The sequence below is a fragment of the Helobdella robusta genome, assembly GCF_000326865.2.
Source record: "Helobdella robusta unplaced genomic scaffold HELROscaffold_27, whole genome shotgun sequence".
NCBI classification, from domain to species: Eukaryota; Metazoa; Annelida; class Clitellata; order Rhynchobdellida; family Glossiphoniidae; genus Helobdella; species Helobdella robusta.
This window is the reverse complement of record NW_008704392.1, coordinates 357241-379798: the sequence shown is the minus strand read 5'-3', so window position 1 is coordinate 379798 and position 22558 is coordinate 357241. Positions and strand designations below refer to the sequence as shown.

The 22558-nt window shown below is 32.8% G+C and overlaps 3 protein-coding genes across 3 annotated transcripts; 1 reads left to right on the top strand and 2 right to left on the bottom strand.

Moving 5' to 3' along the window:
* Positions 1–783: 783 nt before the first annotated feature.
* HELRODRAFT_100087 (hypothetical protein) lies at positions 784–8968 on the bottom strand. Its single transcript, XM_009020186.1, has 21 exons — positions 8764–8968; positions 8267–8440; positions 8047–8176; positions 7777–7981; positions 7619–7714; positions 7208–7312; positions 6985–7063; positions 6504–6617; positions 6295–6360; positions 5915–5997; positions 5561–5636; positions 4974–5084; positions 4564–4725; positions 4039–4128; positions 3688–3801; positions 3243–3377; positions 2780–3004; positions 2467–2681; positions 2140–2442; positions 1931–2048; positions 784–1906 (listed from the first exon to the last, which is right to left on the bottom strand). The coding sequence occupies exons 4-17, from the start codon at positions 7839–7841 to the stop codon at positions 2810–2812; spliced, it is 1491 nt and encodes a 496-aa protein (XP_009018434.1). The 5' UTR covers positions 7842–7981; positions 8047–8176; positions 8267–8440; positions 8764–8968; the 3' UTR covers positions 784–1906; positions 1931–2048; positions 2140–2442; positions 2467–2681; positions 2780–2809.
* Positions 8969–9228: 260 nt separating this feature from the next.
* Positions 9229–14994, top strand: HELRODRAFT_112211 (hypothetical protein). The gene is made up of 17 exons (XM_009020185.1): positions 9229–9382; positions 9613–9754; positions 10059–10152; positions 10433–10577; positions 10771–10858; positions 10961–11030; positions 11433–11481; positions 11564–11669; positions 11871–11976; positions 12229–12329; positions 12497–12575; positions 12843–12897; positions 13009–13086; positions 13163–13233; positions 13407–13472; positions 13661–13817; positions 14121–14994. The coding sequence occupies exons 1-17, from the start codon at positions 9301–9303 to the stop codon at positions 14243–14245; spliced, it is 1614 nt and encodes a 537-aa protein (XP_009018433.1). The 5' UTR covers positions 9229–9300; the 3' UTR covers positions 14246–14994.
* A 255-nt stretch (positions 14995–15249) lies between these two features.
* Positions 15250–18971, bottom strand: HELRODRAFT_112207 (hypothetical protein). Its single transcript, XM_009020184.1, has 9 exons — positions 18694–18971; positions 18360–18489; positions 17854–18148; positions 17437–17585; positions 16737–16978; positions 16529–16602; positions 16305–16419; positions 16063–16197; positions 15250–15775 (listed from the first exon to the last, which is right to left on the bottom strand). The coding sequence occupies exons 1-9, from the start codon at positions 18903–18905 to the stop codon at positions 15541–15543; spliced, it is 1587 nt and encodes a 528-aa protein (XP_009018432.1). The 5' UTR covers positions 18906–18971; the 3' UTR covers positions 15250–15540.
* Positions 18972–22558: the final 3587 nt, after the last annotated feature.

Here is a 22558-nt window from a genome sequence, read left to right as displayed (position 1 = left end):
CCCGTGGTTTCATGCAGGTTAACAACCATGCGTCGTGTGGTTAGCCATTTTATTGTCCTTTGGGAATTAAATTCAGTTGTGAATTATTTTTTTGATTTATTTTATAGTTTACTGAATTATCGTTTAAATGTTTCATTCATCGTCCAACCAATCAAACAACTCGAGACATAATTCCAACCAATCACAACAACCCAAAACATTGAGACATAATTCCAACCAACCCAACACAACCCAAAACATAAATCCAATCAATCAAAATCACCCGAAACATAAATCCAACCAATCACAATAACCCGAAACATAAACCCAACCAATCACTAAAACCCGAAACATAAATCTAACCAATCACAATAACCCAAAACATGAATCCAACCAATCAAAACTCACCCAGTCGAGAACTTGGCCTATCACAAAGAATCCTTTGTAAGCAACGTACGTAAGCATTCCAAGAGACATGCGCAGAGTCACTGGACTCACGGCCAGGCTGCCAAAGCAGTCGACGGAGAAATTTCTAAAAGTTGCATGATTCTGGATAATTCCCGGGTGGAAAAACCCATCCTTATGGTGGATTTGGGAAAGAGAAAAAGCATCTCCGGTATCGTCATTGTCACCTGGTCGAGTGGAGGTTGATGTGGTTTTGATTTATTTTTTTTAAATATCACTGCTTAAACTTTTATAAAATTCAGCTATTAAAAAATGTTTTTTTATTGAATATATCATCTAATAGTTAAATAAACACACTTTTCCGATTAACATATTTTAATAATTGTAAAAGAAAGTACAATTTTATTCACAATGGCACTGACCAATCAGACTTCTCTACCCAAACCGACCCCCGCCAGTCATTCGGTGGTGACCAGGTAAGAAAATACCTGCAAAATCTCGACAAAATTTCCGTCTACGTCCAGAAGAAACCTCAAAAACACCAAACCATGGCGAAAGAGAACTTCTGTGGCCAACTTACTCGCTTCAACAACGCCCTCATGCGGCCGAGACTTCATTTTCAGTGTGGCAACCCCCTAGTGGGTAGGTACGTTTTCGTGGAGGCTGAAGGGGTGGTCGAGAAAGACAGAAGAGTGTTCGGGGCCGTCCTTTGCGAAGTTATGGTCTACGAGTGAATGAATGAATGAATGGATGAATGTGTGGGTGGATGGATGGATTCTTGAAGTGGATAAGGTGGTTAAATTAAAGAGATGTCGATAGATGAGGGTTAGGGGGGGTAAGGGTTAGAATTAGAAATATGATGTTTCTAAGTCGAAAGTATGAATTTAGGAGTGGGATAAGAAATGGATATATCCAGAATAGTGGAAAGAAAAAATTCAGGATATCCAAAAATAGATTGACATACTTATTGGGAGTTGGTGAATTTATATGTAATATTTTCTGTCGGGAAACATAGCGATTAAACTGACAAGATGATAATATATTAGCAATCATAATAGGGTATATGTCTATATACGTATTTTTACGTGTGTGTGTACGTCTGCGTGCGTGTGTGTACGTGTGTGTGCGTGTGTGTACGTATTTTTTGGTGAGAATTTCTACCTTCATTACGATGTATCATCTTTGTTTAATTAATTTATATCTCATCGCATGGCATAACAAAATAATAATAATTATTATAATAATAGTAATGATGATATCGTATCATCTGTATCAGTATCATTATTACATCATATCATAGCGACGCACAAAGAATACGAATGTTAATATTTCTCTCTATAACGTAAAAAACTATATATATATATATACATATATGTTTACACATGCATATGTGTTTGTTTGTATGTATTTTGTGTGTTTGTATGTATGTGTGTTTAAACTTGTTAGATTTACACTAATATTAGCTGTTGTATATGTATCTATAATGTCTATAATGTTATACAATTATATATATATATATATATATATATACGCTAATTAAATATATATACATATATATATATGATTGACATTTCTATCTTTTTCGATTGACTTTTTAAAGACTAATAAATAAACAAATTCATTTGTTTCTTATTGCTCTTCAGTATTTTTTATTATTATTATTAACATAAATAATAACAATAATAATAATTATTATTAGTATTGTTATTATTAACATTATTATTTTTCATTATTATTACTAACATAAATAATAACAATAATAATTATTATTATTATTATTGTTGAATGGATAAACCCGAAAAGTTGAATTTTATTTGGCGTTTTGACAGGAAAAATACCAACAGCAATAACCATGCATGTATAAAATAAGCTGGATATAAAATAAACACATCTTACTGGAATGAATGAATGATTGGATGAATGAATGAATGAGTGAATGAATGAGTGAATGAATAAAATAAATGACATCAGCGAGTAAACGAATAAATGTACCTTCGAAAAAAATTTATTCACAGAGAATAAAAAATGAACGAACGAAAAAAGTTATGAATGAATGAATGCATGCATGAATGAATGAATGAAGGAATGCATGAATGAATGAATGAATAAATGAATGAATGAAAGAATGAATGAATCGATCAATTAATTAAATGACAGCTCATTCAAATTAAAATTTCGTCGGATGAAAGCTAGACATTAATGTGTATATAGATGCATGTCTCTAAATTAATTCAACATACATTCAAGTAAGAAAAGATTTTTTGTTAACAATCTCACAGAAAGATTGAAATGAGTGACCAATCGTCTTTTTAATCTTACATCCTTTCATTCATTTAGCCATCTATTCATTCATCAACTCATTAACTTATCCATTACCTCATTCATTCATTCACCAATCCATTCGTTCATCCATCCATCCATCCATTTATTTCTTCTTTCGATTTCTTCTCCCGCCACCGCCACTACTACTTCCGGTGACGCCATGTGGTTCCTCCGTCTGGAGCGATATTTGGCCCTGAGCTATTTCCTCCTGTGAGATGTCTTTGGTCTCTTTCAGTCTATCTTTGGCTTCCAGGTAGAACATAATATCACGCAGTTGGTCTTGCAACTCTTTGATTTCCTGTTTTGTTGGTGGATGGACGGATGGATGGACGAATAAATGAATGAATGGATGAATGAATAGATGAATGAATGGATAAATGAATGAATAGATGAATGAATGGATGAATGAATAAATGAATGAATGGATAAATAAATAGATGGATGAATAAATTGAAGGATGACTTTATTGAAACAATAGCAAAACGAAATGTAGGCATAAGAACAACATCATTACATACAAAAACCAAAGAACTAACATTTTCTTTTTCCAGTAATTTACTTTCTAGGTTCGTAACTTTGGCTTGCCACACTAGCTGATTCTCCCTCAGACATTTGTTCATCTCTCGTTCCTCAGATAGTTCGGCTTGGAGTTTCGTCGTCTTCGTATTCAACTTTGAACGAACGAATGAATGAATGAATGAATGAAAGAATAAAAGAATGAAAGAATGAGTGGATAAATTATTGAACAGATGAACGAATGAGTAAAAAAAAGAATAACAATTGTTGACCTCTAAGCAGGCAGCATAAAACAACCGATCACTGCAAAAATCTCAACCAATCAACCAGTCAGTTAACCAGTTAGTCAACCATTCAGTCAATTAGTCATTCGACCAACTAATCATCAACCAGCCAACCAACTAACCAACCAACCAGCAAATCATCAACCAGCCTACCAACCAGCCAGCCAACCAACCAACCAACCAGAGCGCATTTTTTTTCAAGAGCCATCTTATCTTTGTTGAAGTTGGCGATGATGTTGTTCTTTTCAGTGCACTCCATTTTCACTTTCTCACATTGTATTTCCGCCTCCTCCAGCTGGCAATTTGCATCATTTATGTTAATGAGTGGGCGCATATTCTATGTTAATGAGCGGGACAGATTTTACGTCAAAGAGGTGATCACATTCAAGGTTAATGCGCTGCTGGCATTGTTACATAATTTTGGTAAGCAACATCAAAACTATCATCATCACCCTCCTAATCGCATTCATCCTCACAATCATCATCATCACAATCATCCTCACAATCATCATCATCAAGAGGACGAACTAACCTCCTTACACTTCTGATCTTCCAGGTACATCATCTTCTTCTCAAAGTATTCCCTCTGAGATTCCAACTGGCTGGTCAGCAGGTAGGCATACTGACAAAGAATAAAACCAACAGATACAACGAAACATCAAATACAAACAACAGATACAACGAAACATCAAATACAACCAACAGATACAACGAAACATCAAATACAACCAACAGATACAACGAAACATCAAATACAACCAACAGATACAACGAAACATCAAATACAACCAACAGATACAACGAAACATCAAATACAACCAACAGATACAACGAAACATCAAATACAACCAACAGATACAACGAAACATCAAATACAACCAACAGATACAAACTCAAAACACACTACAAAGCAGGCAGGTGCAATGGTTGAAGGAGCCTAACTACTGTTGTAGTTGCCTACAACATACAAAAATGCAGAATGTTTACGACGCGTTGATACAAAGCAGCATACATACATATATGCCAGAACACAACACCAAACAATACAAAAAAGTACCTCGAGGGATAGAGATTCAATTTTTTCTTCCTGGTGCAGTAAGGTACTGGGGTCGATGACCTCATTGCCCCTGTTGTCGACCTCCACCAACTTGCCGTCCATCTTGTTTAGGACCAGTCGGTGTACGTAGTTCTCCCCAACGTAGTCCCAGACTCTGTTGCTGCCTTTCGTGGTCGGTGACCATGGCAGCAGTCGTCAGTGGTGGTGGTGATTAATAAGGTGTATGTGTGTCTATGTCTATGTGTGTGTGCGTGTGTGTGTGAACATATGCGCGTATGTGACCATCACGTATATCAATCCTATTCCTCTTCAAACATCGCCAGCAACAAAGACACATCTTAAAATACAAAAAATACACACAGAAATACGCGCGAATACAAACAAAAAGTAAACACGACACAAAAAGTAAAACCTAATTGCATGGCGTATGTGTGGGCGGTCTCCTTGAAGTGGCCATAAGCGTGTCCATTGGCGTACCTACCGCACCCCACTTCGCCACATATCAAACAGATCCACAAATCCTATTTCGACGAATTTCATTATTTCATATACCATTTCGTAAGGTATTACATACAGGGCATTATTTTACGCACTCCCTCCTCCATATTAAAAGGTCAAAGGTGACGCAGGTCAAATTTTGGAGGCCGACACCAGCGACACTGCACTCGCTTCAGATGTATCGTCAACATAACAAACACAAAAACAAAACCCACATATAAACACACAAACGCAGATTCATATAAACAAAGAGAGAGAGAGAGAGAGAGAGAGAGAGAGAGAGAGAGAGAGAAAGAGAGAGAGAATACAATCCAGAAAAAGCATACTTGAATACGAGTGAACAGCATAAACGCTGATTGAATCCCAATTTATTTTTGGTTGGGATAAAATATGTTGGCGGCTTATCTTTACACTGCATAACACACACGCACACGTACACACACGTACACACACTCACACACACACGTACACACACTCACACACACACGCACGCACACACCTCGTGTATGGAACACTGTATACACTTGTTACCAGCTACAGGCATTGGAGTCTGTATGTATCGACAGACCGGGCAGCTATGACGTTGATGATGATGATGATGATAATAATAATAATAATGATAATGATAATGACGATAGTGGTGGTGACGGTATTGTTAGTGAAAATTCGCCACAACTTATTTTTTTGAAATGATTTCAGTGAATGAATCAGTGTCCTAATCGTCATCGTCGTCATCATCATCATCATCGCCGCAATCATCATCAACACCACCCTGACAATCATCATCAACACCGTCCTAACAATCATCATCAACACCACTCTAACAATCATAATCATCAGTGTCGCCACTAACGTTGTATCTTCGCACTGAGCCATGCATGGGGCATGGAAGGAATGATTACAGAGTATGGTCAGGATTCCTTCCACTGACTCATCCTTAATTCATTCATTCATTCATTCATTCATTCATTCATTCATTCATTCATTCATTCATTCATTCATTCATTCATTCATTCAACAAACCACATGAATAGCTATTCGTCTCAATCAATGAGCCAGCTCTCCAATAAGTTATTTCTTTCATTAAATGAAAAATCGTTTCGTTCATTCATTCGTACGTACATTCATTCATTTACTCACTCACTCACTCACTCACTCACTCACTCACTCACTCACTCACTCACTCATTCATTCATTCATGTATTCATTCATTAAATCAATGAACTGACCAACCATTTTCTCAAGGCAGACAGCACAGACAGGCAATTCTACAGCATTTGGAATGGCTTTACCGCCGCCCTGAATATATTTCATTCATTCATTCATTCACCAATTCATTCATTCATTTATTCATTTATTCATTCATTCACCCATTCATTCATTCATCCATTCATTCATTCATTCATCCATTCATCCATCAATATAAACACCAGAGAACAAACATTTTCAGAAGAAATGCATTCGATTTTCGCCACGAAGACTAAGTGACAGATATCAGGCTCTATGCTGTTGAATGGTGTATCATTGAAGGTTTTGTAAAACTCATGCGCGCTATCCTGAATGAATGAATAAATGAATGAATGAATGAATGAATGAATGAATGAAGGAATGAATGAAGGAAGAAATGAATGAATGAATGAATGAATGAATGAATGGATGAACAAATGAATGGATGAACAAATGAATGGATTAATGATAGATGAATGAACGTGTAAACGAACGCGTGGAAGAATAAATGAATTAATGAAGTGAGTGAAAAGTGTGAGAATGAGTGAAAGTGAAATGAACCTTCCTCAGCAGCATCAGCAGTCTACCACCACCACCACCATCATCATCATCATCATCATCATCATCATCATCACAATTACTACTACCATCATCATCATCACCACCACAATTACTACCATCATCATCAGTACCGACCAAACTGCGGAACTTGAGGAGAGCCATGTACTCGTTGGGTGAGGCAGGTTTTACGATACGGATCAACTCCAGGTCGTTACTGACAGTATGATGGGTGACGACGATTCCGTCATTCATTCATTCATTCATTCATTCATTCATTCATTCACTCATTCATTAATTCATTCATCCATTCACTCATTCTTTGATCCATTCACTCGGTCAATCCACTAATCGAGTCTACCTAATTGGCCTGAGAAACTGCAGCAAATCCTGCAAACAGAATGTGGCTGGTATGCAAATGATACTGATCATGTGACTACTTGGCAGCAAATCAGAACTGTCGAACCTTCAAAAGAACGAAAGCATTGACCAATAGGATTGAAGAATAATGATAATGATGACAATGTAGAAAGACTCAACATAGATATACATGCAAGCATACATGAAACTATACATAGATAAATATACATATATATCAATCAATCAATCAATCAATCAATCAATCAATCAATCAATCAATCAATCAATCAATCAATCAATCAATCAATCAATCAATCAATCAATCAATTAATATATATATATACAATACATGTTGAAAAACATAAATACAAATATACATACAAACACACGAACATAATAAACGGACACATACACTTCTTTGTATAGATGCAAAAAGCCTTCCACAGTTTCAACTGCTGGGTTCCCAGAAAAAAATCTCACAACTTGGTTTTTGGTCCCTTTCAAATTACTGTATGTATGTATGTGTGTGTGTGTGTATGTGTGTGTGTGTGTGTGTGTCGCAAAACTCACCTGTTATAATCATCAGAGCCAGTGTTGTCATCAGTGGATTTGAGGTTAGGTTCATTTTTAAACATCTTATTCCCAGATGAAGATGACGATGAAAGCAGAACATCTTTAAAAGACGGTTTGCTGGAATTAGGAAAAAATCCTTCAGATGATTTTGTTGACGATGTCAATGCTAGAGATGCTACTGCTGTTGTAGTTGTTGTTGTTGGTTCTACTGCTGTTGTTGCAGCCATCATCTGTGACGATGATGATGTTGTAGTTGTTGCTGTTGATGTTGTTGTTGTTGATGATGTTGTTGTTGATGATGGTGGTGGTTGTGATGATGGTGTTACAGATTCTCCACTCTTCTCTACATCATCATCATAAGCAGACTCTCCTCCTTTAGAGTTTGCCGTTATCATCTCTGATATTATTTATTTTTAAAATAAAAAAAAACAATTAAATGACACTAAAAATAAATGTGATGGTAATAATAATAGCAAATTATCACCACCATTGATATAAGATTCTATGACAATTTGATGATACTCTCGTCTGCCTTTTAAGATTTTTATTTCTTCTGGAGATGTTATACTGGTGGGTTCTATGCGATGATTGTTGTTGTCCTCATCAGTGATTGGTTGAGTCGTTTTTCCGTTGTATTCTTGATCTTTTTTTAAATCTGGAGCTAATTAAATAAATTAATGATAATGAAAGAAATAGTGAAAAATATAAAAGCAAGAAAGATAATAACAACAAAATTAACAATATTATTACTATTATTAATTATTGAAAATTATTTATTATAAACTTTAAAAAAAGCTTTTGTTTTTTTTATTGTCATTGAGATATGACTAGATAGACAATTGATTCATTTTTTTTCAAGATTTACAACAAACAAAATAAAAAAATATTCTTATAATTATTGTATTATGAATTAAATAATTAATTACTTCTGTTTTGTAAATTTAATTTAATCAATATTTAATTTATTAAAATTATTAAATTTACCATTGTAAGCAAAATTAGCTTTCAGAGCTTGATTGTATTTCGTCTCTATTCTAAGTATGACCCTTGCGTGTGGCATTTAAAATTAATAATGTCACTAAAAATTTTATTTTTAGGACGAAAAAACATCAAAATTAGTAATTAGATAAAGAAAATAATCTCTTTATCAATATTTTATCCACTCTACTGTCAATTCGTTTTTAAAAAACTTTGTAATCGAAATTGGTAAGATGTATTGGGTTCGACTTGTTTAAAACTTAAAATCTGATATAACTAATTTTTGTTTTAACAATATTATTACATGCTTGTTTATTAATCAATAATGTATTATTTAAAATTTATAAAAAAAATAATTTTAAGTAAAAAAATAAATTTAATAATCTTGTTTTTTAATTATTATACTTATTAGCAAAGCTTCATTGAGCATTCTATATTTTTTAAACACAAAGCAAGCATCATTCTTAGTTCATTAAAGTTACTTTTCCAAAATTAATTTAAAATACCGATTTTTCTCTAATTTCTTATTAATTATAGTTCAAAATGGCAGACAAGCCCCAGATCAGGATTGGAAATTATATTTTGGGAGAGACGCTAGGGACCGGTACTTTTGGAAAAGTGAAAAGTGCGCATCTGAATTTATAATTTGTTAATTTTTTAAGTTTATTTTTTTGAACTTAAATTTTTAAAATTATTTGAAAATTAAATAAGAATTAGCAACAAAACATGATTGCATTTACGAATCTTTCATCTAAACTAAAAATTTTGAAATCAAATTTTTCATCTTTGATAAAAATTAAAATTGAATTAATTAATTAAAATCTTTTTTTTTTATTTTTCCAATTCCACCAACAGTTGGCATTCACAGTTTGACTGGGCATAAAGTTGCAGTGAAAGTCCTAAATAGGGAGAAAATAAAGAGCCTGGATGTGGTGGGTAAGATAAGAAGGGAGATCCAGAATATGAAACTCTTTAGACATCCACACATCATCAAACTGTTAGTATTATTTATTTAATATTAATTAGTAAGCCAGAGGACAGTATTTATTTATTATTTTTGGTTGTTATTATTAAGTTAATATTATATAATGTGTTAGTGTATATTTCTATATTAAGTAATAATTTGATTAGTTAATTAAGTGTGTTAACAAATCCAAGCCATTCATTTATGTTCTATTTTTATTTTAGAAACCTCAGTGTATATTTATTCCATTAATTAATATTGACTCTACAATTAAAAATTACAGTCACTCTTACAATTCCAGTCACAATTACAATTATTCTACAATTATAAATTCCAGATACCAGGTTATAAGCACTCCAACGGACATTTTTATGGTCATGGAGTATGTCGGAGGTGGAGAACTTTTTGATTACATCATCAAACACGGAAAGGTTCTGCCTATTTTTAGAAAACCTTATGCTAATTAGTGTTCTATTTTTAGATTACTGTTCTTTTTTAGATACATCTTGGTAATAAGTGTTTCAGTTTTGGAAACCCCATATTAATTTGTCTTGCAATTTTTAATTGCTGTACATTTTTAAGAAAAAAATTTTATGTTAATTAGTGCTCCATTTTGTTAAACTTGTTCCTAATATATTTTATATTCCTGATGTTAATATCTTTTAAATTATTCATATTAATTACTTATTATCTTTTAAATTCTATTTATAGCTCAAAGAAAGTGAGGCTCGAAAGTTTTTTCAGCAGATAATATCCGGGGTTGATTATTGCCACCGTCACATGATTGTACATCGAGATCTTAAGCCTGAAAACCTGCTGTTTGATAAATATCAGAATGTTAAGATTGCTGATTTTGGTTGGTTGGCTGTTTGGGTGAGTTTGTTAGCTGATTGGCTGGCTGGTTTGTTGGCTGGCTGGTGTTGTTAGTTGACTGATTGGTTGGTTGGTTGGTTGGATGGATGATTGGTTGACTAGTTGGTTGATTCAGTAATTATAGTAATAACAATACAAATGTTACTAACAATATTGGCATTGATAACAAATAACAGGGCTGTCCAACATGATGACAGATGGGGAATTCTTAAAGACGAGCTGTGGTTCGCCTAATTATGCGGCACCAGAGGTCATTTCGGGAAAGTTAGTGACGATGATGATGATTGTCATAAAGGATTGGTTGGTAGGTTGATTAGTTGATTGATGGATTTATTTATTCCATTATTAATTGGTTGATCATTTCAGATTGTACGCTGGTCCTGAGGTTGATGTTTGGAGCTGTGGAATTATTTTGTATGCTCTACTGTGTGGAACGGTTTGTTGATTGATTGATTGAGTGATTGATTGATTGAGTGATTGATTGATTGAGTGAGTGATTGATTGATTGAGTGATCGATTGAGCGATTGATTGATTGAGTGATTGATTGATTGATTGATTGATTGAGCGATTGATTGAGTGATTGATTGATTTATTGAGTGATTGATTGATTGAGTGATTGATTGAGTGATTGATTGATGAGTGAATTGTTGATTCCGAATTTACTGTTATATAAATATCGAACATTAAACACATCGTTAAATAGATTTAGTTTAATTTGTGTGCATTCATGCGGTCATTCCGTTCTTTCATTCATTTGTGTTTTTTTAAACATTTATTTATTTTTCCATCTTTTCATTCATTTTTCCATTCATTCGTTCGTTCGTTTTTTCCATCTAGCTTCCATTTGACGATGAGCATGTTCCTACACTATTCAGAAAAATCAAATGTTTGTATCAATTCTTTTTTTGTTATAATTAATTTTAATCATTAATTATAGTCATAATAATTATTATTATTATTTATTGTAGCCGGAATATTCTCAGTTCCTGACCACATGAATAAAAAAGTTGTCAACTTAATTAGACACATGCTTCAGGTGGATCCTATGAAGAGGGCTACTATTAAAAACGTCAGGTCAGTTGGTAGGTGGAGCCGTTAGTTGATTGATTGATTGAGTGAGTGAGTCGTTGATAGGTTGATTGAGTGAGTCGTTGATAGGTTGATTGAGTGAGTCGTTGATTGGTTGATTGAGTGAGTCGTTGATTGATTGGTTGGTTGCTGTTGTTTCTGATTGGTTGAATGGGTCCAATGATTGAGTGACTGACAATCCTGCAGGGAGCATGAATGGTTCCAAGTAGACCTGCCTGAATATCTGTTTCCGTCGGCTGGCGACGTCGACGCTAGTGTAGTCGACACCGATGCCATTCGAGAAGTTTGCGAGGTTGGTCGTTCGTTTGTTTGTTTGTAGTCGTTTGTTTGTTTGCTGCTGTTGATGTAGTTGTATTGTGTGCTAGTTGTCCACTAACCTTGTTCACATTCCACTGACTAAAAACAACTACGACGTTAACTAGAAATAAAACGAAACGAACGACAACCACATAGGATACAATCAAACAACACATTAACAAAAACAACGGATGACGTCATCGTCAACAACAACGAATGACGTCATCGTCAACAACCACCAAATTAGAAATGTTCAGTCTCAGAGGAGGATGTTCATAGTGCTCTGCTGAGTGCTGACCCACAGGATCAGCTGGTCATTGCCTACAACCTCGTCGTCGACAACAAAAGGTTGTAGTAGTGGTGGTAGTAGTAGCTGCAGTGGCGTTGTAGTAGCAGCAGTAGTAGTAGCAGCAGCAGTAGTAGTAGTAGTAGCGGAAGTATCAGTGATTGCGGTAAGAATACTAGAAGTAATAGTAATAATTATATCAATAATAATATGTTTTTTATTTCTTTAGGATTGCAGATGAGACTGCGAAAATTGAGATCAGGGATTTTTTCTTGGCCTCAAGTCCTCCGACTGAATCTTTTATGATGGTTGATTGATTGATCGATTGATTTACCGATTGATTGAATGTTTAATTGATTGATTGATTGATTGACTGATTAGTTAACTGGCTGGTTGGTTGAGTGTGGACTGATTTGTCCAACCATTCACTTATATCTATATTTATTTATATTCATTTAAATTCGCTCGTTCATTCATTCATTCAATCCATCATTCATCAATTTATTTCTTCACTTGATCATTTCTTCACATTCATTCGTTCGTTCGTTTATTCATTTTTTCTTCACCTCCAATAGAATCATCATCAAAACTTCGGTCTTGGACCTCGAAGTCATCCAGATAGAATGAATGGTTCGCTATCATTTCAACAGATTATGTTAAATTCATAATACTTCTATCAAAATTTAAATATTATCATTAAATATCTTGATATATTTATGATTTTTTTTCTGGTTCAAACAGATCCTCATGTAACTACAACCCTGGATCCAATCGTTGAGAAGAAAGGAATGCATGTTAAAAAGGCCAAGTGGCATTTAGGTGAATTCATTCATTCATTCACATTTGTGCATTCATTTATTCGAAATGTTCGTTCATTCATTCATTTATTCTCTAGGTATAAGATCACAGAGCAAGCCCATGGATATAATGCACGAAGTTTACAGAGCCATGAAATCATTGGGCTACGTCGGTCATTTTAGTTTTATCCTTGTATCATCTTTGTATCATCTTTGTATCATCCTTGTATCATTTTGTATTATCCTTGTATCATCTTTGTATCATTCTTGTATCATTTTGTGTCAGATTTGTATTATTTTTTTTATCATCTTTGTGTTTGTGTCATTTTTGCATGTCTTTAGGACTGGAAAACAGTTAACAACTTTCATATAAGAGCAAGGAAGAAAAATCCCATCAACGATAAATATGTTAGTACGTGTGTGTGTGTGTGTGTGTGTGTGAGTGTGTGTGTGTGTGTGTGTGTGTCTGTGTGTATCTTCATCGTTGTGTGCTGGTATATCTTGTGACATCTTGTTTCCATTGTCACAAATTCATCATCATCACGATCACATCATCATCATCATCACGACCACATCATCATCATCGTCACCATCAGATAAAGATGAGTTTACAGCTATACCAAGTAGATCAGAAGAACTATCTTCTTGATTTCAAAAGCCTCGACACCCAAGACCACCCTGACGCTGCCAGGGTAAAAAAGATGACCCAAGCGGCCAGTATGCATTGGAGCATGTCCACGGACGATGTGATTGGTCAGTTGGTTGGCTGTGTGTACTGTGATTGGTCAGTTGGTTGGCTGTGTTCTGTGATTGGTCAGTCGGTTAGTTGTGTGTTCTGTGATTGGTTGGCTGGCTGTGTGTTCCGTGATTGGCCAGTGGTGAGATTTTATTGACTAGTAAGTGGTGAAATGCCATTGGTCAGTTAGTGGCGAAATTTGATAGGCCAGTTGGATTGCTGAAGTGATTGGTCAATCTCTTTTGAAAAGTTACATGACTGGTCATAAATTTATTGTTACTCGTAATTAGTATATTTATAATTCGAACTTAATAATTTAGACCTGGACAAAGCAAACATCGAAGATAAAGAATACGGTGAGGAGGCTTCAACCAATCAGAACCATCAGATTTTAGAATTTTTCGAAATGTGCTGCTCTCTCATCTGCACCCTAGCTAGAAATTAAACCATTGCTCGGCTGTGATTGGCTGGCTGACCGACTCCTTGACGTGATTGGCTAGTTGATGGTTGATCTATCGATCAATCAACCGATTGATTGATTGACTAATTGATTAATTAATTGGTTGATTGTTTGGAAATTATTTTTATATAGTTAATTAGTTAATTATTGATTCTTACCATAGTCTTCGTGATGGGACTGCAACTAAATTTAACTGCTTCTTTTCAATCATTTTCGTAACTATTTTCATCAGAAGCCGTAGTTGTAATTATAACTATAATTATAAATAAATTATAGCTGTAATATATTATAACTATAATTATTAATAAATTATAGCTATAGTTATATTAATAAATAAATTATCACTGCAACTGTTATATATAATGTTGATTAATTTTGCTGCATATTATCTTCGGTGTAATAAATTTGTAATATAATTTTGTGTGTATATATATATATATTATGAATATATAAAAATGTGCGCGTGTGTGTTCGCGTACATTTAGAAATTCGTCTTGATTGAATAGCTTTGTCTGATTAATAAGCGCCTAAAAATTACTACCAACATTATACAATATTATTATATATATATATGTGTGTGTGTGTCTGTGGGTGTGTGTGTGTGTCTGGGTGTGTGCGTGTGTGTGCACTTGATCTTGTTTAAGCAAGAGCCAACGATGATAAAGATATTAATTTATTTTGGCTAAAAAATATGTGCTTTCCGTGGTGATGTTATTATTATTATTATTATTATAGTGAATGAAAAAAAAAATGAAAGAATGGATGATTGAATGAACAAATAAATTAATGAATGATCGACTAAATGTGAATCGAAATTCGAATAAAGAATAAAAATTTATCCAATTAAGACAATACTAAATTCGAAACAATGGATGTATGGTTGTACCTACATACATAAAAACGCGCAAATACATGAACACACACACGAACGCGCATACACAAACTTGAAATGTATCAATATTATTTAAATAGCAACAAATAAAACCGATTTTCGAGATAATTTTACTGATTAATGACGAAAAAACAACCGAAAACTATTTTTAATCACGTCATAAATATTTCGTAGCTTAGGTATAAAGCATAGACATAGACTTGGACATAGACATAGACACGATGCTGGTGGGACGATGACAACGAACGACAAAAGAAAAAATGATGAACAGGACTTATGGATGAACATTAAGATAATGATTGGTATTATGATTTGCTATTAGTGGTATGATTATCATTATGATTAGTAGTATGATTAGTAGTATGAATATGTATTGGTATGATTAGTATTAGTATTCCTTCTTAATACAACCTTTCCCAAATACTTTTTTGATAGTGTATCCAGTTACAATCATAGTAGCGGTCCAGACGTGACCGCAGTAATAAATACTAGACCAGTAGGCCGTAGTATCGTGGAAAGTCAGTAGCATGAAACCCATGCTCATGTATTCGAATGTCCTCATTGTGCACAACCACATCAGAAAGTTGAAGATTTTATTGGCTGCGGCGACGGAGTTCTTTGATCTGGTTGATTAGTAAGGTTTTGTGGTTGGTTTTGATTGGTTTTCGTGATAGTTTGAATGATTTTAATTGGTTGACAAGGTGGCATGGATGATTTTGATTGGTTGGTGTTAGATTTTGATTAATTGAATGAGACTGTTTTGATGATTTTGATTAGATAAGTAAGATTTTGGGTAATGAGTGAAATAATTTCAATGATTTTGATAGAGGAACCAGTTTAATAAAAAGATTTTTATCGGTACATCAGATTGCATAGATGAAATTGACATGTACCTGACATGTATACTAACATAGAAGTGAGTTTAAAAGCATGTATCATGAAATCTTCAGCCAGGATGTAGAAAGGTACCAAAAGGAAACTTAGATAGTACCCCGGATGCACCCCATGCCAATATGCACTGACCAACATTGTCAGGCCTGCTCTGTTTTTAAATATCAACGAAAATAATTATAGCAATAATTCACTCGTTTATATGGCGCCAAATGTTTTACACTCATTCATATAGCGCCATAAAAATTCATTTCACACCTAATTCTATTGCTTTTAATGAAATTCAATCTCTTGTAGACATTAGTTGCCAGCCAGTACTGCACTGTCATGTTCCAACACTTCATTCCTTGCCTCAACGTCGTGCATAACTCGCAGCCTGCTTGTTGGATGAGATGGTTGAATGAATGATTGAATGATTGAATGGCTGGTTGGTTGATTGATTGGTTGATTGATTGATTAATTGATTTTACAACCAGCACAACAACCTTTAACATCTAGATTTTTGGTTGTTTCAAAATCGAATTCACTTTCGAGCTTTTCACTCAATGACTTCTTCTTCCTTAATTAAATTCGATAGTAAATAAATGGTTTAAAATTAATCCAATCAATCAACCAATCAATCCACCATTCAATAAATCCACCACTCAATCAGCCAACCAATCAATCAACCAATCAATCAAGAGACCAGCTAACCAATCATCAAACACGTCAATCTTAGTTGGACCGCCACCACATCTCGACTCGCACTCGATCGGGTACATCCCTAATTTGGCAGACGTGCAAACAGTTTCGGAGAGCAACCAGGCTGTATACATTCGCATACGGAACGTACAGAACAACACAACCATGTAAAAAAGGCGGGAAAGTAGTGTGGACGCTTTGTTGGCGTCGTTGTTGTTGCTGTTGTTGTACTGCAATGCTACTGATTTAACATCCTGGATGAATGAGATAGGGAGAGATGCAATGGTTTGCTGGTTTAGCTAGTTGATTTAATGATTGGTTGACTGGCTGATTTATTAATTAATTAATTGATTGATTGGCTGATTGATTTGATTAATTGATTGATTAATTGATTGATTGATTGATTGATTGGTTTGTTGATTATATGCAAGCATGTATGGAACATGATAAATAGTTTCAAATAGTATTTTATTAATTGGAAAATTAATTTTTAGTGGTATATATTTATTATATTAAAACATATGTATGCATGTATGTACGTATGTATGTATGTTTGTTTGTATGTGTGTATCAATCAATCAATCAAATCAAACAATCAAACAAAACTTTTATTCAGTAAAAGTAATCATCATCATTATGTTGTATGTATGTGTATGTATGTATGTATCTATATATGTATCTGTGTATCTATGTATCTAACTAACTGACTAACATCCAGTGTATAGAGATAGGAGAGTATCAAAAAAAGGAAGATGATTAATGGTAGGTATTTGATTCTTCTGTAGATGTGATGTTTGATGCTTATCGCTGGGATATCACATTCAATCATATCGTTGAATGTCTTGAAACTGTAATAAGGGCCTATGTGTGTACGTATGTTTAAGTGTGTTTGTGTGTGTGTATGGGTGTGTGTTTGTATGTATTTGTGTGTTTGCACGTGTGTGTATGTATATGTGTGTGCGTACATTTATGTATCAATGTATGCTTATATGTGTACTTATTGTATGTTTGTATGTACTCATGGATGAATGTATGTATGTACGTGTGTGTATGTATGTATGAATGTTTGTATGTATGTTTGTATGTATGTATGTATGTTTGTATGTATGTATTTAAACTAATTCTGAACCTGTCAGAATTCCAATGAATGAGAAACTATAAACAAGCATGTCTATGACTGGAGGAGGAGCAAAAACATCAACAACAGCATCATTATCAACAACGCCATTATCAATAACATCATTATCAACAACACCATTATCAACAACAACACCATCATCATTATCTTTAACGATATCATTATTGTTAGTCTTCAAGTTTCTTATAGTCGTCTCGTCAGGTCGCTTGGTCGTTGTTGCCTTTTGAAAGTTTAAATTTTTTATTCTTTCGTGCTTGTCGTGGACTTCAAATGATAATCCTGACATCTGTGAAGCAGATTATGAAAATAAAAAAGTTAGTAAGAGCCTCTGAATAAATTAATTTTTTTAGTAAAACTTATTAAATTTAAAAATTAAAACAATAAGTGAATAAATTAAATAAAATAAAATACTTACTAATTAATACTTGCTACTGAAAATGAACTCAGATGAAAAACACAACTAAAAGTGAACTTAAACATCATAGAAGGTGAACTACTTTTAATGTAAGCAGTAACTGAACAGCATTCAAATAGGAAACAGCAGGTGGCAGGCCAAACAGGAGATAACCAAGTCTAAAGAATGACAAATAGCCAAAGCACCACACAAAGCTAACAACATGGCAATATCTAATTTAGGAATTAATTCAATTATTAAATTTTAATAATTTTAGAATTTTGTATTTTAATCAATTTTAATAACCAAATAAATATTCAAAAAATTATTGGTAAAAATAAAAAATTTCGTTATAAAATTCAAATTCCAAAGTAAATTTTAAATTTTTCCTTAGTAAATTGTTTTTTTAGTTACCTCTCTAAAATTCAAATACTAACTTAGGGGAGACTAATTTGATAATAGCCAAATTGACTAGCACTGTAATTAGGGAATGTAACGATGAATAGCCGCATGTTAGCATCACTAGAGAAAGTCCAACTGTGAATACTAGTAACTTTTTTTGACTTGGGGATTGCAAGTTATTTAAGTAGTTTGCAAAAAATATTGACACTAATAAAATTAGGAAATAAAAGAGATCGTCTTTAGACATTTTGTATGTAAATATAAAAAATCAAATAATTAAACGACTAAATTAGTGCACATTGAATAAAAAATAATATATATTGTATAATAAGAATTTTTGAAGCATTATTTAATTAAAATAAATACTTAAAAAAGGACTTAAGTAAACAATAAGTAAAAATGAACTTAAGTGATAAAAAGCAATCAAAACATGAGACCTGATTATTTTTTAATTTGTATTTCAATAATAAAAAAATTTTATTTATTAAAATTTATTTTATTAAAAAATTTAAGTAAAATAAAATTTAATTCATAAAAACTTAACGCTTCATTGTAATGAATCTCCTTTGTTTGGGTTTTAAGAGTGAATGTGTCATGTTTTGAATTTTCCCCCGATACTTTCTTGAATATTATTTCGCAGTCATAATTTAAATCGTAATTATTCATAATTTATTTTTATAATTATTTCAATTATTTATAATTAATTTATTAAAATATAATTCACGAATGGAACTGACTGACGTCGGAGAACGAGTTTTCGCAGCCGAATGCATCCTAAACAAGCGAAACCGGAGGGTAAGTTATGTTGGCTTATTATATTTTATTTTCTTTTTTAAATTGTTTGTAAAATGGTTAAGTTGGGGATTTTTACGTGCCGGTTTTTAGGACTTTATAATAACTACAAAGTAACATTTCTAACGGGCCAACCAATGTATGAAAAGTTTATTTTATTTTTTTTAAAAGTTTTACAAAAAAAATGTTAATTAGTATTAGAATTTTTAAAATTAGGCTCCAAGATTTGGAAAAGAGTTAATTAGAGTTAGACAGTTAGGTTATTTAATGTTTTATTTTTAGTTAATTTTAAGTTTAAATTAAATATTAAAATGATTAAAATACCTGATTATCATTATTATTATTTAATTTTCCATGTCAGGGCAAGTTGGAATATCTTGTAAAGTGGAAAGGATGGAGTAGCAAGTAATTGATTGTTCATTTAGTATGATGGTGTAATGATTAAAGTGGCTGGTGATGCCATGGCAGTGACCTGCTTCAAATGCACAGAGATCCCTGCCCACCGCATGCAATGTGTGTGTGTGGTGCAGTGATTCATGCGTATGTGAGTCTGTCTACATACACACATACACTGTGTGTGTGTTTGTTGTTGATATTTATGATATATGCTGTTGATATTATTTTTGTTACATTCAATTTAAATTAATTAATTAATGATGTTTCACTCATAACTGTTTTTAATTAGCTAATTTAATAATCTAGTTATTATTTTTGTTTAATATTCTTACAATTGTCGTAATTAATTATAACTCTAATTTTTATAAAATGACAAGGCACAACACATGGGAGCCTAAGCAGAATATTTTGGACGAAAGATTGGTTCAAGAATTTAAAGAAAAGTATGTTTCTTGGTCATTCTGCTCGCTATTTCTTTATCTATCTATCTCTATCTGTCAATCTATCTCTATCTGTCAATCTATCTTTCTATCTGTCAATCTATCTTTCTATCTGTCAATCTATCTCTCTATCTATCTATCCATCTATTTTTTTATTTGTCCATTTATTGTTAATTAATTTGTTGATTGATTGTCATTTTATAATTATTTTTGCTTACAGAGTTGATGATTTTTTAACTTTATTTACAACTACATTTTTGTTTAGATCCAGTACTCATGGTTTTTTATTTATAGCTTCTTGTACATATGCAGTATTATATTTTATCCCCAACTCCCTAAAATTAGGGAGCAGAAGCAGAGGCTGCCAGGAAGGCATCACACAACGATGATGGGGAGGTCGGAGGCTATAGACAATACAGCATCGAAATTGAACAAAAAAAAACTGAAACTCAAGTCAAAAAATCGGTCAACCCATGAAAATGGCATCAACAGAAACGCAGTAAACACCAACAATGATGATGATGATGACGATGATAACGACGATGACGACGACGATGAGAAAGTCATCCGTTCTGAAAATTTTAAAAGTAAACCTAAAAAATCATCTCAGACGACCACCACGACAACAACTCCCGCAAACAACGAGCTAGACAAATCAAAAAACAAAATTGATGGCAGTGACAGCAACGTCACTAACAATTTATCCAATGAAAATTTACGATCTTTGGTTTCGTGGCAGCCGACTCCGGAGAAGAAGAGGAAATTTGACAACATGATCGTGACAGACGTGACACTAAACTCAACAACCATCACAATCAAAGAGTGTTCCTTCACTGAAGGATTTTTTAGTGACAAAATAATAAAAAAATAATTAAATAATTAAAAATAATTAAAGATAATTAAAAAATAATCATAGCGACATCTTTAGCTAGTGTAAACCTAAGCAGTAACAATGCTAATCTCCTCATTTTCGCTATCTTCACCATTGTTATTGTATGTGTTCGTAAATGTATGCTTAACATAAAATCATCATCATTATAATAATCTGCATTTGAATAAATTATGATAATAAGCATGAATATTTATGTATATATATATATGGTGTATATATACGTATATAAATATATTGTATAAAGCATTATTAATAACATCTTTTCCAAGCTTATTTTTGATTGACTGTTTATTTATTTATACATACTGATCTGTAATATATATTGCATGCAAATCATATATATTTGTGTGCGTATGTGAGTTTGTGTGTGTGTGTGTGAGAGAGAGAGAGAGTGTGTGAGTGTCTATGTGGGATATATTTGTTCAGATCCTTAAAATTTAATCCATTCATTCATTCATGTATCAAAAATGCATTCGGGAATTAATTAATAGCAGTAGTAATGTTAACTTAAATTCACTTTTAAATATTTGCATGCGTATAATTAATAATTAAGATAAGATTGTTGATTTAATGATGAAAAAGTTCTTCCAGGTTTTTTTCAGTTTAATTTTCCCTCTCATCCATCATGCGTGTGTGTGTGTGTTTCACTTTAAATTTCATATAAGGTACCATTCAACTGCTTATTATTATTATTATCTATAATTATAATGCACTTTGGAATAAATTCAAAATATATATATTTATCTAATTATTTAATAAAATCTTTCATTGCGTGTTACGTTAAATTATAGAACAATACGTTTCAGATGTTGGTGGCTACATGATGAAGGAATATGTTCATGTGTAATTACACATGGTTTGAGGCCACTATTTATTTTAATATTATTTCAACATTATTATATTTTATTTATTTCGTCATATTATTATTATTATTATTATTATTATTAGATTTTACTGTTCTTTTTTTTCTGTTGTAAAGAATTGATCTATCTAATGTTATTCATTCGTTCGTTTTTCTCTTTATCCCTTTCACACTAAAGTCAATTCTAAATTAAAGATGTTACGAGAATTATTATTATTATTGTTGTTATTTTTATTGTCATTATTATTATTGTTGTTGTTGTTATTTTTGTATTAGGAATGGGTATATTTACATATGAATACGTATTTTGGAGAGCAAATTATTCGTTTTGTATATGACTTGTTTAACAGACTGATGACATATCTTAGGTGACATTCATTCATTTTCACTGCAAATTTTGTCACTCACTCACTCATTCATCACGTGTGTGTTTGTGTTTCCGTGTATATATATATTTATGTGTGTGTGTGTGTGTGTGTGTGTGTTTGTGTTTACGTGTATCTTTATCAATCAATCGG